The sequence below is a fragment of the Pogona vitticeps genome, chromosome 1 (genome assembly GCF_051106095.1).
Source record: "Pogona vitticeps strain Pit_001003342236 chromosome 1, PviZW2.1, whole genome shotgun sequence".
NCBI lineage: Eukaryota > Metazoa > Chordata > Lepidosauria > Squamata > Agamidae > Pogona > Pogona vitticeps.
Window position 1 is genome coordinate 299228322 of NC_135783.1, and position 17254 is coordinate 299245575.

Sequence of the window (17254 nt, forward strand, 5' to 3'; positions counted from 1 at the left end):
CGGCTTCTAGGAGGTCAGAAAAGAATGATTGGAGTTCAGCTGGTGTGTGAGCTGAGTCTACCCAATACTGTACTTAACACAGCAGCTCTGCTTCATGCTAGCAGTCGAGGGAGCAGAGCATGGCTGCCCTGTTAATACACAGACAGGAAGGGAGCTCTTTGGCTCATCTGTAAGTTGCCATGGCATTTTGACATGCAGTTATGGCATGCCAAAGCAATGCCATTGTCCAAGCAAGTTCCAATACGAAACATTCGTTGAGAGGGTCATTCTAAGTGCACACTAGAAGACTGTGTTTAATTGCACTTTAGAGATTTTATGGAAGAGGGGAAGGGTTCCTACCCTCAGGGCAACATAATTATCCAGACATGCCCTTGCCTCTCCTTCCTCCACAGAGCATATCTACAGCCAGCTCTCTCCAAGGAACCCTAAGAGTTGCGATTTTGAGAGGTTGCTGAGCAGATTCCTTTCTCAGGGTTCCTCACAGCAGAGTCATTTCAGCCAAATCAGTTTTACTTGGGTAATGGAGACAACTCCTTTAGAGGACTCCTTGCCTCAACTCTCCCTCCTACAAACTAGGGTTGGCAGTAGGCTTTCATGGATCTCCAGGCAGGGAGCCACAAGTGGGTTCCTCAGAACCAGCCTCAACCAACCGTGTCTCCAGTGACTGCTTTCATCCCAGCCTTCCAACATCCCTGGTATTGTGGTGGCAAAATTAATAACAGGACAGGGTGGTGCATTTTCTTAATGGTGAGAGAGCATAGCAATATCAGAGGGAGGACGTGGCCATCATGTTCCTCTGCCAACGGAATGGGAAACACTTTTGCTCTTAATCCATGAGAAAGTTTGAAAGCCACCTTCACTCTTCTAGCTTTTTGATGTAACAACTACTATTATTGCTGCTGTTGCTGCTACTGCTATTGTATGCTGTCACATCAGGTCCAACTTATTGCAACCTTTGCCAGGGTTTTCTAGGTACCAGATAATGTACCTAGAAATAGCTTTTCATTCCCTTCTTGTGGTGGCGCTCTAGCATTTTGCAGCTGGCCCAAGGCTACACAGGCTGGCTCTCTAGACATGGTGTATGATTTATTGAATGTGAGCAGAACAGTTGTGCACCCACTTGGTCTGTGACTACTTTTCTTCCGCTATTTTCTGATAGTGTACCCTATCAACTGTCTGCTGCCCAGTGCCCATGGCCCCTGTTCAGACTGGACGACTCGCTGGTATTTCATAAGTGACGTTGGAAAATGCAACCGATTCTGGTATGGAGGCTGCCATGGCAATAAGAACAACTTTGCCTCTGAAGAGGAGTGCATGAAAATGTGCCACGACGCAGAAGGAAGACGGGATGAGAGGCATCACCACTATGGCACTGTTCCTGACATCCACACCAGTTCTCAGCAATTTGCGAGAGGATCCACTGGTCACAGTCATGGAGGAGGAGGAGGAAGAGCAACTCTGCATGCTGAGGTTTCCCCAGCACAGGCAGGCTCGGAAAGTCACAATGAGAGAGGCTGGGGAAGGACGATGACTATAGACGCTTTGCCTGAGCAAGGGACTGGCCTGCCAGAGAACCAACGGCAGACTTCTCATCACTCAGCAGCAGATGGAGATAGAAGGAAGGATCCAGCAAGCCATTTGCATGGTTTGGGGGAAACTCTCACCTTTGGACACTCTGAAAGGCGACTGACTGTCAATGGTCAGACAGTTCACCATGCTCATGAGGAGTGGGGGAGGGAATTGGGAACAGACAGGTCCACTGTGAATAGATACGAGCACCAAGCTCCACCAGCCTCCTCCATCCAACATTCTCTGAACAGGTAATCTTTTCCCCTACTAGCACAGTTTCATGCAAAGCAAAATTGCACCCTGCTTTCTGCTGTATGTGAACATTTTGGTACTTACCCAGGATGCAATTTCACATAGCATTTCAGTGGAACTCTGTTATAGCATATTGCCACTCCCAGATGTCATCTACCCACTACTAGCACTTTACCATTCCAGATGGGTTTTCATGGGGTTAGTCATGTTAATCTGTTGCAGGAAGAACAACAGAGTCTTCTATCATCTCAAAGGCTAAGGTTAGTACAGTATTCTGTTACCTAAATGAGGAATGGAAAGAGAATTGTTCGCGTGTCCCCCTGTTCCAGCAATCTCCTTGTCACGTGCCTGTTCTTGCACTGGTTGCGAGATCAGTCATGCAACAAGGATCAGGCTAGAGCAGAAGGTACATTTAACATGACTTTCCTTTTACCTGGAATGTCAACCTACCAATTTTTAATTGGTATAAACTTTAGGAAGTGCCTCAGATGGCATCTGATGCAGTGGGCTGCAGAACTTGAGAGCATGTGCAGTTGCTAGTACTACAAAATTCTCTATTATTCTGAAGAGCATTGCTCTTTGTAAATCAGCATTCCTATCACCTTCTCAAGGTTAAAGGAGTGTATAAGAGCAGGTTTATGGTCAGCTGTGTCTCTCCCAAGTCCTGTGCGGGAAGCATTGGTCCAAATTCTTCTAGAAGACCACACAGTTCTGGTCTTCTAAAGCTGAGAGCAACTTCAGATCCTTTTTCTGGCATTTAAGCATCCAAAGTAAATTTTCTGGAAGAAGCCAGCTCTTGAACATCTTGAAGACGAGCTTTTAGATATGAGAGCTTGCTCTGATGCCTCAACTAGATATGATTGCTCAAGATCCGTCTTAATTCTTACAGAGACATAGGTTAATAAAGTTGGGGGTCTGGTATGCAGCTGGTGCAACTCCTCCCTTCTTATTACAGTAGCCATAGAACTGACTGCTGTAATACACTCTATGTGGGGCTTCTCTTGAAGCTGGTATGGAAGCTTCAGGGGGTCCAGAATGCAGGAATCAGATTAGTTGCTGAGTTGAGGAATTTCAGCCACGTCACCCCAACTCTAGTCCAGGGATCACTACACACAAAAGACCAGCTAATGACACCCATCAACCACAGTGACAGATAATCTCTTCTTAGCACAATACACCCACAAGACACACTAATCAACCATCTACAGAAAAAGACAAAAGCCTATCTCACAGCCATAAACTCCCAAGCCAACTACACCAGAGCACAGAGTGCTGTCCTCTGAAGATGCCGGCCACAGAGACTGGCAAAATGTTAGGAAGAACAACCTTCAGAACATGGCCAAAGAAAAACTCACAACAACCATTATGTTGCTCTTGTTTTTTAATGGATTGGTTAGGAGACAGCTCTGTTTTGTTTGCTTGTTTAATGTCTTGGGCACCCATCTGTAAAAGTTTTATATGCCCAGATGCACAACAGTTGTAAGAAGGGGAGACATCTTAAACTATACTTTGATCCTGAATTTAACATTACAGAAACCTGATTAAGATTCATAGGATGAAGTAAAATGACACAGTAGTTACTTAAGACCCCGTCCTTCCAGAAGTACTGTATGTTGACAAGTATTAGAATTTTTTCCCGTCTTAATCTGTAGTTCTGCCTTTTAAGCCAACCCAAAAAGCCTTCAGAAAATTGCTGTGTGTCTTTCAGAATCGTCTTGGATGGATCCGAGTCTTCCGCTGTGGAGGCCAGCTTGGGACAAAGCATTCGCCTGCTCTGCAAGGGAGGCAGTTCCTATTTCTCCAGAGTGGAATGGCAGAAAGATGGGCGACCCATGTCATCCGACAGGTAAACCTAGCTCCTGAATCTACCCTGCTCTGGAACTTGCCCTATTAAGTTCCGCCATCAGTTAGGCTGGGGGAGAATATTGGGACATTGACTTAATTTCAACATATTACAGTTCTTCAGTTGTTAAAAATAATAGCTGGAATCCTGTTCTCTACCCTGTTGTAACAGGTAGCAAATGCCAATGCTGACTTCTTTATTTGTGGCAGTTTGCCACTGAGATTTATACTGACTGTGTTACACCAGAGGACGTACTAATAGGATTTTGGAGAGTGTTAGTTTGATGTTGATCAGAAATGGGACCCTGCAACAAAATGTTGCTGCATTAAGTATTCCTGCGCAGGTTTTCAACTAATATATCCCTTTCTTTTTCTTTCCACCCAGCTTCCTCCTGACCCCTTTTCCAAGTACTGTATCTAGCAGCATATTGTGTCCTGTGCAGTGATTCAAACTCAGGCCTGCTGAGTACTAGTCCATCACTTTATCCACTACACCACAAGGAGTATCAAGTTTGCTCTTAATCCGTACTGTTTGTTGATATCACATAAATCACAACACAATTCAGCACCAAGAAAAGCATCATCCTTTGACCTGTATATATGTTATGAAATTTAACAAGATTTCCATGCATGACCAAGTCTACTTCCTTCACTTGGCAGGATCTCTTACCAGTTAGAAATCCTGATCAGCCATTTATCACATTTCTCTTACTCACTTTTTAACAGCTGATCAATAAAGTGTTGTTAACATGTAATTGAGGCTGACTTCACATTTCTTGCTTGTAGCTAAGACCTGATATGTAACAATGCTCTACTTCTCCCTCCCCTTCCAGGCACACCTACCAATCTGACAATTCCTTGGTGATCAGCCAGCTCAGAGCAGAGGATGCTGGGACTTACATGTGCATAATTTCAAATGGGAGGACCGAACGCAGACAGATTGAGTTGAAGATCAAAGGTTATTAATTCTTTTATTTTATTTTTCAGGTCACCTGATTTTACTTAATGATTTTTGTCAGTGAAATCAGGCATTAAGTTAAAAGCCAACTTGTAATGTATAATTTACAATATTTATAATTATAAATTATAATTTATAATATGTAGGCTGGGGATGACTTGAAGAAGTCAGTCAGGATCTACTAAAGGTAACGGTAAAGGTTCCCCTTGACAATTTTTGTCCAGTCGTGTTCGACTCTAGGGGGCGGTGCTCATCCCCGTTTCCAAACCATAGAGCCAGCGTTTTGTCCGAAGACAATCTTCCATGGTCACATGGCCAGTGCGACTTAGACACGGAACGCTGTTTCCTTCCCACCGAGGTGGTCCCTATTTATCTACTTGCGTTTGCATGCTTTCGAACTGCTAGGTTGGCGGGAGCTGGGACAAGCGACGGGCGCTCACTCCGTCACGTGGATTTGATCTTACGACTGCTGGTCTTCTAACCCTGCAGCACAGGTTTCTGCGGTTTAGCCCACAGTGGCACCACGTCCCTTAGGATCCACTAGTAGATCGCTATATGGCTTGCAAAAGATTACCTGCAGTTTCTGCATCCAGTTGCTTAAAAACTAACAACATTGACTTTTCCACCTTAAGTAGGCTTCTGAAATTAAGAATGCTGGGGTAACTAGGAGTGGAGCCATGCTAGTTCACGTCTCATGCAGGAAAATACCTAGAATTCTTTAGAAAGATGCTCATAAGTATCCTGTTCTTTAATTCTAGATGTATCTCTCTTTAGCACCTGGCTTCTATTGTTGGATATTTGAGGTCCAATTCTGTTGCCTCATAGTGCAAGCATAGTACAAGGTTGTGCCGCACCCTAGTACTTCAGGTGTGAGCTCTATCCTCTGTCCACTCATCAGTTCTAGTCAGAAGAAGAAAGAATCAAGATAACACTGACAAGGGCTAGCCCTTTCTTCTCTGGTCACTGTGAGATACAGGAAGCTGGACTAGATGGGCCCTTGGCCTGATCCAGCAGGGCTCTTCTTATGTTCTCTGTTGTGTGTTATACCTCTGATCTCCTCATTCTTATGCCAATAGAGGACCACAAGTAGAATGTTTTCATTTAAAATAGTTTTAGGAAAAATGTGGGGGGGAAGGAGGGGTAGTGGGATCAACTCTTCAGAGAAAAGGGTGTGTGGCGTAAAATCCCTGGAGGTAGCCCACCCATGCTCTAGAGGAAGGTCACCTTAACTCTCTCTCCCCCCCCTCCACACACAGTCTGTTTTGTAAACAAGCCAGCTCACTCTCAAACTACCAAATGTCACCAGCTCGGGAAAAGACAAGAGCTGTCCTTTTCCATTTCTAGAACAGGAGTAATAATAACTTTAGAGCAGCAGAACTGGAAAGTGGGAAATCTAACTCCCAACCTCTGGCTCCACAGCCAGATCCCTCAACCACTGAGCTATTCAGAATGGGGCTGGCGCCTGTGTCAGGGTACAGCCACACTCTGCCTTATGGGTGATGGTGGTGGAGATGGACTTTGGGTAACAGACAGCATAATGGCCCTTTCAGTACCTTATGCTGGAAAGCATAAGCCACAGGACTGGAGGTCAGATTGAGGGTCAAAGGCGCTGGGCTTTGCTCACTTCAGGCAGAGCTACACCCCAGGCAGGATTGCCTACCCCATTATCTGGAGGGAAGATTGGAGCTGGTGAGTGTAGTCTGGGTTGGTGAGGGCAGCCCAGGCAGGTTTTCAACAGGTGGAATTAAATTAAGTAAACTTAGTTCCATTCTTCCTGGAGGTATCTTGTAAACTCCTTATCACATTCACTGAACTGCTATCAACCTTGGTGAAGGACACCAGCAATTTAGGAAAATAGGAAAATGCCTTAGAGTAATATCAGACTCTTAATACAATTAGCTCACATGTTATTTTTTATTGACTTAGACAGGCTCTCCGAGGTTTTAATTCTTTTAGAGTAGCACCTGGAGATGCAGGTGCTATGCCACAGAGTTATGGCCAGGGCCAACTTCTGGTATAAAGCAGTGAGTCAATGATGAAGAATACCTTGGCACCTTCACATACCACTATTATTATGTGGTCCAAAGCCAAGAATGAGTGAAAAAGCAGACTGTCAGGAGCAGACCTGTGGGGCTTTTGTGAGACAGCCCTTGCCCTTGACCCTAGTCCTTCCTGTGGCCCATCTCAATTACACAGAATAAAGACTTCAACCTCACAGCTCTTCAGTGGTCAGTATGTTTATACTTACCTATAGAGAGTTTCAGGTGTAGTGTTAGAAGCATGATTTCTATAAAGGTGTCATATCCTCCCCCCACCCCCACCCCCAGCCATGTTCCTGGCTAAGTCTCCCAGTCTGTCTCAATTCCTTGCTCTCTCCATTCTCCATTATATGATTTGAACGTGCATGCCGCTCTTTGCCTTTCTTCCTACTCTGCCAGGAGGTGGTCTGCTCTTATGCTGCAGTGAAGTTTGGCATGCTTCAGAGTCACAGTCCAACTAGCTGCCACTGCAGATTAGCTGTGCCTATGCTTTAAAAAGGCTAAGCATTAAAGTGCTAGGGTCACCTGCATTTCATGGTCATTCCGTGACCATTTCACTTGCATTTCATGGTCAGTGAGCAACATTACCTAGTTTAATAATACAGTATATATATATATTCTCACAAGCTAAGGGGCAATTCTGATTTCTCTTTCTCTCTCTCTTTCTCTCTCTCTAGATATCTCTGCCTCTACTGTTGCAGAGGGAACAAGGAGACATAATCTTTCACACAGCCAGAATCACCAGCACAGAGGCGTTGGTACAGAAGTTAGCAGCAGGCAGCCTTTGACATATAGGTAAGATACCACGATCTGCTCATAGTCTCTATAAGATTTCAAAGCAGGCTGGTGGCCCTTCAGCTTTATAAACCAGTAAGAGAATTTATTTGGAAACTGACCCATGTATAGGTTGGTACAGCAAATTGTTCTTCATCTTGTCTCAAGAAAAGTGTTTAAAGAAGCCCGTGAAAACAAGGTCTCCTTCAGCCTGGTGCTAAATGTGCTAAACTGCAGCCCCCATCATTGTCATCCACCACAAAGGAAGGCCTGTACTGAACAGAGCGAAACATAGCCAGTCCAGCTCTTGGTGAAGGCTTTGGGGAGATTTTGTTCAAGAACATCTAGGAGACCCAAGGTTGGGAACCACTGCTCTAAGGGATTCCCATGAGCCTTCGCACCAGAGTTCTCTAGTAGATAGTTCTAAGTACCTTATCAGACTGTAGATCCGAGAATTCCACAGGAAAGAGACATGGCAGTTACAATCACATCAGACTGCCATAACTTTGCACTGTAGATCAGTGGTTCCCAGCCTTGGGTAACCCAGGTGTTCTTGGACTGCAGTTCCTAGAAGCCTTTAACACCAGCTGTGCTGGCGGGGGTTTCTGGGAGTTGTAATGAGTTAACCAAGGTTGGGAACCCCTGCTGTAGATATAAATCCATGCTGTTACGATGATTCTGACTTATGGCAATCCTTTCCAGAGTTTTCTAGGTATATATAGTACTCGGAGCTGGTTTACCAGTCCCTTCTTCTGGAGTACTCTGAGACTATACACTGTGTCCAAGATCACACAGGTTGGATCCTCTCCTACAAGGCACAGTGGGGAATCCAACTCTACAGCCCACTGCTCCATCTCACTGGGCACTCAGTTCATTAGAATTCTGCTATGTTGTTTTCCTTTTTGCTCCTCTACTACTAGAGCAGTGATGGCGAACCTATGGCACATGTACCACAGCTGGCATGCAGATCCATCTCTGTGGATGCATGAGCCATAAGTTACTGGGATTGCTACACCTGGCAGCCAAACCTGAGGAAGGGGCTGCAGCCGCACTGCTAGCACCCCGACAGGTGGCGGGCCAAGATCCAGAGTAGCTGGCACTGGCGGCAGTGGACCGGCCAAGCTATAGGCAGTGGCAGAGTCGGCCATGACTGGAGGCAGATCCGGAGAGGGGTATGGAAGCACCTCCATGCCCGGGATTCCTGCTTCCGCTGCCACTTCCGAAACCCACTGGATTGGTGTGGTTTTTGTTTTGTTTTGTTTTGTTTTAGTTTGGGCACTCGGGCTCAAAAAGGTTCTCCATCACTGTACCAGAGGATGAACATTGTGGCTATTCTGACTTGGGTTGCAGCTGCTGTAGACAAAGTCATGGTATGGTGCAACCAAGCTGGTTTCCCAGAGTCTTCAGCCAAGAACTTATCATTCCTGCACTTTTCCTGTTCATTATATTTTGAATAATCAGCTCTAATATACTGTGCTTTTTGTTCCCAAGTACATGACTGAAATATTCTAGCTTCTACATTTTATGTGTTTAATGATTTCTTAGTCTTTATTCATTTTCTTTAGCCTCCTTAATTGGTTATCCTCTCTATACAGGAAATTCTTAGCAACTTGTAATAAATTCACATTTCAATCATACAATGTGTGGTCTAAAAGCCACTTTCAAGTTTCTCTTGCATATAACACTCTTCATCTTAAAGAAGCTACTCGGGGACATCTCTCTTCTGACTTTTATTGTGTGGCAATGATTCTACTGCTCATCCAACCAAATTCTAAGGTATTTTTGTTTGCTGGCATGATCTACATTTTTTTCTGGCATGCTCTACACATTTTTTAAGGGATGTGGTGGCGCTGTGGGTTAAACCACAGAAGCCTCTGTGCTGCAAGGTCAGACAACCAGCAGTCGTAAGATCAAATCCACGCGACGGAGTGAGCTCCCGTTGCTTCTCTCAGCTCCTGCCAACATAGCAGTTCAATAGCATGCAGATGTGAGTAGATAAATAGGTACCACCACGATGGGAAAGTAACAGCGTTCCGTGTCTAGTCACACTGGCCATGTGACCACGGAAACTGCCTTCGGACAAATGCTGGCTCTACAGCTTGGAGATTGGGATGAGCACTGCACCCTGGAGTCAGACACGACTGAATAAATTGTCAAGAGGAACCTTTACCTCTACTTACACATTTTGAATCTTTAACTACTTTTCTCAGACTGCTTGCTTTTTAGAGATTACTATGAACTTTGTTTTCATAGCTTTCACTTCTAGGCCATATTAATAATAGCCTACTTTATTGAGTAACTTTTGCAGACGATATAAATTGTTAGCTAGTTATATTGTACTGTCTGTATATCAGATTCTGTTGATTATCTCTCACCTCCCATGACAGTAAGTGTAATTTCAATTAGCAAGTCATTCTCTAAAGTTGGTCTTGGTATACACATTGAAAAAGTGGGGAGAGTGCACATCCCCATACTCATCATATTTCTACGTAATCTCATTTTCTACCTACACTACACTTTTTTGGTGCCAGTACATTTGCCAATGATACGAGTCTGTTGAATAAAGACCATTAATTTAAGACTTGAATGAATTTTTGGTAATGGATTTTGTTTACCAACAACTCCATCAACTTCAGAGTGTTGACTTTGTCAGTAAATCAGGCATATGTATCCACTAGACATGGGATATTCATATCCATGTCCCTGGAGATATGAACATGAATATCGGTACCAACGTCATTCTCACTATGCGAGTTTAGGAAGCCGCCTGATCAACATTTTCCCCCTCCCCATGCAGCTGATCACTCCAGTGAGGAGATGGGATGATGAGTTTCCCCACTCAGCTGTTGAGTGGTCAGCTACTCAGGGAGGTGGGGAAGTGCCGACTGACCTGCTTCCTGGATTGGTGTGATGAGAACGAAGACAGCTGTGCATGCCACATGGCAAGCAGTAAGTGGACCTGCCAGTTCAGTGTGGGGGATCCAGTTTTCCCAGGCATCTGTGGTACCAATACAGCATTCATATTCCTATCCCCAGGGATATGAATATCCCATGTCTAGTATCCACCATGTCACAGCACCTCTACCTAAGTTGACCTAAGTAGACATAAACAGAATAGTGCTTCCCTCGTTCCATATCCTCCTCCAAAGGCAAACTGTATCTCCTGCCACACACCATTGAGGACTGAGAAGTGTTGCAATGGGAAATGGTGACAGGATTTTTAAAAAAAAGAAGAGCCTTTCTTTACTGACCTCCGGCTTCTCAAATGCTTTTCCTGACAGTGGTTGTCCTAGAAGAGGACTCTTAAGTGAAGTGTTTCAGCTAGCTACCTGCTGCAGGAGTCAGGACTAGGCAGAGCCATTTGAGTCAATGACAGCAATCTCTCTTTAAATGTCCTTTCTGTTCATCTAGAAATCACAGTAGTCCTGCAACCAAAAAAGTCCAGCTTGGCCATGAATTGGGGTTGGGCTAGAGCACTGGTTCTTAACCTTGGGTTACTTAGGAGTTTTGGACTGCAACTCCCAGAAGCCTTCACCACCAGCTGTCCTGACTGGGGTTTCTGGGAGTTGCAGTTCGAAAGCATCCAAGTAAAAAAGTTAAGAACCACTGGGCTAGAGCACTACTGCCCACATGCCATGTGATCACCAGGAAATAGCTTACACTGGACTGTGACACACACAGTCCAAAATACAAGCTATTTCCCTGTCTGGTCACACCTTCTGTTGGCCCCCTCAGTAATGTCTGGTAAGCTTTCAAGTGCTTTACAGTTGGCTTGTATGAGTCAGCCTAGTCCCTCTACTTTGTCTGGCCTCCAAGATAGCTAAAAGATAAGCAATATTTTATTGAAATTCTCCAGCCATTTGTAGAAAGAACCAGGCTAGCTACAAAGACACCATGCAAGAGAACATTGTGTTCCCTATGATTGGCACCCTTTAGGCCGGCAGCCAAAGGAACACTTAGGAAAGATGTGTTTATATAAGTATTTGCACTTTGTAAAATGTTAAGAGAAGAGCAGCACAGAGGCTGAAGTGAAGCCTCTGCAGCCATCCACTTGTGCTGGGATGAAGATGAGATGCCAGTGCATATCTAGCAGGAGGTATTGCACAGGTGCTCCTTGGAGGAAAATACACAGGAAACATTTCAGTTGTCTCACACAAACTTAACAGGCAGAACTGCAATTATGGTCCTCTTTTTGATATCTGATCTATCTACTTGGTAGGTTAAAAATGTATAAGAATGACCCTTCGGTTATCGATGCGAACATTGGGGAGCGGGTTCGACTGCCCTGCCGTGTGGAGGCTTTGCCTTCTCTAACCATTGAATGGCAGAAAGATGGCCAGCCCGTCTCTTCTCCCAGGTAAGTTGCAAATAAGAAGCTGGCATGCGAATTAGGTGCCATCAGGTTGGAACTGACTTATAGCAACCCTAGCAGGGTTTTCAAGGGGAGATAGTTACGGAGTGATTTCACCAATGTCACCCCAACCCACTGAGTTTCCATGACCAACCAGAGCTTCAAACCTAGCCAGTCACTCTATCCCCTCCACACGTGATATCAAGAAGCTGATAATTATTAATGATAATTGTATGCTGTCAAGTCAATTCTGACTTCTGGCAAAACATTTCAGGTTTTTCCAGGTAGAGAGTACTTAGAAGTGGTTTACCATTCCCTTCATTTGGGTCTGTACATCTTGCCCAAGGCCACATAGGCTGGCTCTTTTCCCAGAAAAAGACAGTGAGAAATTTAACTCCCAACTGACTCCATAGCCAGATATCTAACTCACTAAGCTATCCAGCAAGCTAAGAAACTTGTGCTCATCTACATTTCACTTGCAAAACTAGGGGTGCACAACTCCAGTCTTGTCACCAGTTTTTTTTACCAAAAATAGGCACAAATTACAATTCTTTCTCTGTACCTTGCAGCATGTGCCCTGTTGTCCCCTTTCTTTCCTGCCTTATCGACAAGTCTGAATCTTAATTTCTCCTTCCTCCTAATTTTCCACTCCTATATGTACTTCAGCACTATCTTTTCTCAATTACCTCTCAGTTTCTGACCCACAGATCTCTTTGCAACCCCATTTCCCAGCTACATGCTGTTTTCCACCTGAAATATATACCCACTCTCAACCCATACCATCACAGGTGGTCTCTCAGCATATTCCATTTTTGTTATTCACCGTTTTGTCTCTCTCATCATCACAGGGCACAGGAACACAGGAAACTGCCTTAGCCCATTTCACTTAGTACTGTTCACTCTTACTGGTAGCCATAGTTTCTGGTAGTGTTCTACCCCAGCCTTGACTGAAGCTGTGTGGATATTTGCGTTTTTGAGCTATAACTCCAAGAATTCCCCAGAAACCTTGGTCACTGCCATGCTATCTGGGGAAATCTCTGTGTTCTAGTCTAAAACACAATCATGCCACCTTTTGTTGGGGATTAAACAGGGCTTTTGGCACACCATGCATATGCTCCACCACTGAGCTACAGCACCTTTCATTACCTGTCCTTTTCCTTCCTTCTGTCCAAATATTTACATCATTTCTGCTTATACATGTTTCTTCCCTTGCTAAATTATGTAACAAGAGTACACATGGCTTTGTTTGTTTTTTATTTGACCAGAAAACCATACTAGTGAAGAAGGTAAGAAGAAGCAGTACAGTGTGACTCCGAAACCACCGCTTCTGAGGTTGGGGGGCGGGGGGAGAGAGACACTGTATGGCAATCCATTGCTAGTCCCAAATTTCCATTTCAGAGAGACCCCAAATATTACCATAATGGCATAAAAACTGGTTGGCAGCCAGCAATCCCTTTGACACAGGCATGCTTCACCTGCTCACATGTATGATGACCAGTCAATTCCGATTCAGCTAATCTATGAAATTAACTACAATGATGTGGCAAAATTTGCTGTTTGATCATTAACAAATGGCTCTAACAGTGGTTGTTGTGGGTTTTCCAGGCTGTTTGGCTCTGTTCTTAAGTTTTTTCTTCCTAAAGTTTTGCCAGTCTCTGTGCCAGCATCTTCAGAGGACAGGAGTCAGAACTCTGTCTGTGCTCTGTTACAGTTTGTTGGACAGTTGAGTATTTATAGCTGTGGGATCGGCTTTTGTCCTGTTCAGGAGTGGGTGATTATGGTGATCAGCGTGTTTTTGTTGTGGATGTATTGTTGTGATAAGGGGGGAGATGATCTGTCACTGCGTTTGATGGGTGTCCTTAGCTAGTCTTTTGTGCGCAGTGATCACTGGTCTTTGTGGCTGGATAGAGTTCTTTGACCTTTTGCAGGCTGTATTTTTCAGTGCTGGGAGCCAAGCTTTGTTGAGTTTTAAACTTTCTTCTTTTTTGTTGAAGTTCTGCTGTGTTTGTGGATTTCAATGGCTTCCCTATGCAGTCTAACATAATGATTGCTGGTGTTGTCCAATACTTCAGTATTTTGAAATAGAATTTCATTCCAGCTTGTTTTTGGGCATCTTCAGCTACTGCCGATTTTTTCAGTTGTTTTAGTCTCATGTTCTTTGATTCTGATGTGAATGCTGCGTTTTGTGGTTCCAATATATACCTGGTCACAACTGCAAGGTATCCAGTATACGCCTGCAGTGGTGAAGGGGTCCCTTTTGTCCTGTGCTGACCATAACATTTGTTGTATTTTTGTGGTGAGCCTGAATACTGTTTGAAGGTTGTGTCTTTTCAAAAGTTTCCCCATGCGGTTCATGACCCCTTTGATGTATGGCAGAAATGCTTTATTTGTGGGTGGCTGTTTCTCCCCTTCAGTTTGGCATTGTTTTCTTGGTTTGATGGCTCTTGTGATTTCATTCTTGGAATATCCATTTGCCTATAGGTCCCAATTCAGATGGTTGAGTTTGGTGCTGAGAAATTGAGCATCACAGTTTGGATTTGCACGGTCTACCAGTGTTTTGATTATGCCTCTTTTTTGTCATGGGTGGTGGTTGGAGTTTTTGTGTAGCTACCAGTCTGTGTGAGTGGGTTTTCTGTAGACCTTGTGTCCCAATAGGCCTGTTTTGCATATTACCATGACATCTAAGAAAGGAAGTTGGCCCTTTTATTTCTTTTTCCATGGTGAATTGTATGCAGTGGTGCCTCACTTGACGATGAAAATCCGTTCCAGCAAAATCGCTGTAGAACGAAATCGTCGTCAAGCGAAAGTAAAAAAACCATTGAAATGCACTGAAAACCGGTTCAATGCGTTCCAATGGGCGAAATACCTCATCGTGCAGCGAAGATCCTCCATAGGGTGGCCATTTTCCAGTGCCTGTTAAGCGAGGAATCTGTCCTAAACACAGCGGGGGGCCATTTTGAGAGACGCCCGATCAGCTGTTTTAAAATCATCGTTTAGCAAAGAATCAGTTCCCAAAGCAGGGAACCGATCATCATAAAGTGAATTTTCCCCATTTAAACATTGTTTTGCAATTGCAAAAACCTCATCGTAAAGCGGATTCATCATTGAGCGGGGTAATCGTCAAGCGGGCACCACTGTATTTGGGTGGATGCTGTTGAAATAGTTTAGAAATTCTTCCAATTTTTCTTCACCGTGGTTCCAAACTGCAATGGTGTCATCCACATATCAGAACCAGACTGTGGGTGCGAAGGGTACCAAAACCAGGGCCTGTTTTTCGAAGTGTAGAAGTTTGCTATAACTGGGCTGAGGGGGCTCTCCATGGCCACTCCATCTGTCCATTCATAGAACTCATTATCCTACTGAAAGTAGCTGGCCGTTTTGGAAAAGGGGCCTTGATGTCTTCTGGAAAGATCTGCTGGAGGAGTGTCAAAGTGTCCTTTATCAGTACAGTACCTTGCTGAATAGGGATACTACGTCAAAGCTGATCAGTCTGTCCCCAGGGTTGAGTTTTAGGGTGCTGATCTTGCTTATGAAATGACCTGAGTCTTTGATGCAGGATGAGGTTTGTCCAATGTGGGTCTGTAGGAGGGTGGCTAGGTCCAACAATTCTTAGTCATTTATTACACTATGATTTACAAGAAAGCCCACATTAGCCCTTAAACCAATTCTTATCTACATTTCTCCAAGACCTGTAAGTGCCTTTAATATCTTCTCTTAACATTCACTTTTTTTCTTTTGGTTCCCAGACATAGGCAGCAGTCCGACGGTGCCCTGGTGATCAGTCGTATTGCAGCTGAAGATGCTGGCTTCTTCACATGTATTGCTTCCAATGGTCGGGATGAGGATCAAAGGAGAGTCCAGATCAGACCTAGAGGTACTAAAGAAGCTGGAAGGGAAGCATTGTTTTGAAATTAATGGGCTGCTAGAATGAAGAAGATAAAGGAAGAGCATCAGTTCTCACAGTATTAAGGAGTTTAATTCCCCACTGTGCCTTTTAGGAAAAGAGCTAGCCTGTGTAGCTATGGGCAAGCTGCGTAGTCCCAACACCCTCCCCCAAAAGAAGGGAATGGTAAACCACTTCTGAGTACTTTAGTACTAAGAAGCCCTGGAAAGGGTCATCATAGGTCAAAATCAATGGCATGTAATTTGTATTCTTTAAATGAAGCATCGTGTCAATGCTAACCACCAGATGCATTTGCCAAATGATCCAAAATGAACCACTCACACGAACACAGCTGGCCCTGTACTGTTCTGTCTTAAGCAGCCATAGGTGTGAATCAGCTTCTGTGATCAGCTTCATCAGTAGAACATTTGAAGCCACCAACATGACTACTAAATATCAGAATATTAGCATGTCAGTACAGAGCAACAGAGGAGAAGGGGATAACAGAGGACAAGATGGTTAGACAGTGTCACCAAAACTACCAACATGAATTTGACCCAACTCCTGGAGGCAGTGGAAGACAGGAGGGCCTGGTGTGCTCTGGTCCATGGGGTCAGGAAGAATCGGACACGCTTAATGACTAGACAACACAAAGCAACAAGCCTTACTTAGCTAACTGGAGCAAGGATAGGCAGCTTGTGACCCTCCCACCACCAGTACCCATACTCCGGTCCAAACATTTTTGGAAAAACATTGAGGCTCAAAAAGTACTCCTGCACCAGAGGCAACTCTGCCATGTTTTCTAGTAGCCACCAGCACCTTGGGGCCTTTTGCAGCCACATAAGGGAGTACAAAGCTGTCTTTTTCAGTAAAAAAAACTCAAAATCAGCTTTGGGAGAAAAATTTTGGGAGACTGAGCCCACCCAGCTCCAGGGATGTGTGTTTGTGGCTCCTGGACTCTGGAAATTGCCCTCCCCCCAGTTTACGATCATCCAGAAAGTATAGTTCTGCCAGCATGAAGGTATGTAAAAAGTATGTAGATTGGGGATGGTAGCTGAGCCAATTTCAAATTGGTTTAAATCTCTAATAATTATGTCCTCCTTGGAGCAAGAGAACAGTGTGACTTAAGAACAACTACTTCTGTGACCAAACGAGCTGTGGGAATTTTTCTTGCCAAGATGTAAGTTCTTTATGCTTGCTGCTCGAGGAAAGCCATGAAAAGAGAGGAACTTAACTATAGGTTGATAGTTACATCATTACGTTCTCTGGACAAAGGCTCCTATTGTGGAAAGTAATGTCGAGATTTGTTTCCCACACTTTACAGGAGGCTAGTGTCCAGCTAGAGAGGCCAAGTTCATACAAGCAATAGTTGGGTTGTTAAAAAGTCAGTGCTCTGTATTCACAGCATCGTTCCGGCACCCTGGGCAGAATTTTCCTAGGACTGACAATGCCCTTTTCCTCCTCAGGAGAGTTGAGAATCACTGGCCTGCTGCCCAGCCTTTCTATGTTGGAGGGTGAAAATGCTCGGCTTCACTGTGTTGTGACAGGCACCAATGTGAACATCAGATGGTCAAGGTAAAGGAAAA

General features: G+C 44.4%; 1 protein-coding gene across 3 annotated transcripts in view; it reads left to right on the top strand.

The window, feature by feature from the left end:
- Positions 1-17254, top strand: part of PAPLN (papilin, proteoglycan like sulfated glycoprotein) — a 69998-nt gene that overhangs the window by 51093 nt on the left and 1651 nt on the right. For all 3 annotated transcript variants that reach the window (XM_020810168.3, XM_020810169.3, XM_072986195.2), the window contains 7 exons: positions 1160-1820; positions 3530-3667; positions 4497-4621; positions 7338-7455; positions 11654-11791; positions 15532-15659; positions 17135-17243. In XM_020810168.3, the coding sequence (XP_020665827.3) occupies positions 1160-1820; positions 3530-3667; positions 4497-4621; positions 7338-7455; positions 11654-11791; positions 15532-15659; positions 17135-17243 (1417 nt within the window). The remainder of the gene's footprint in view (positions 1-1159; positions 1821-3529; positions 3668-4496; positions 4622-7337; positions 7456-11653; positions 11792-15531; positions 15660-17134; positions 17244-17254) is intronic.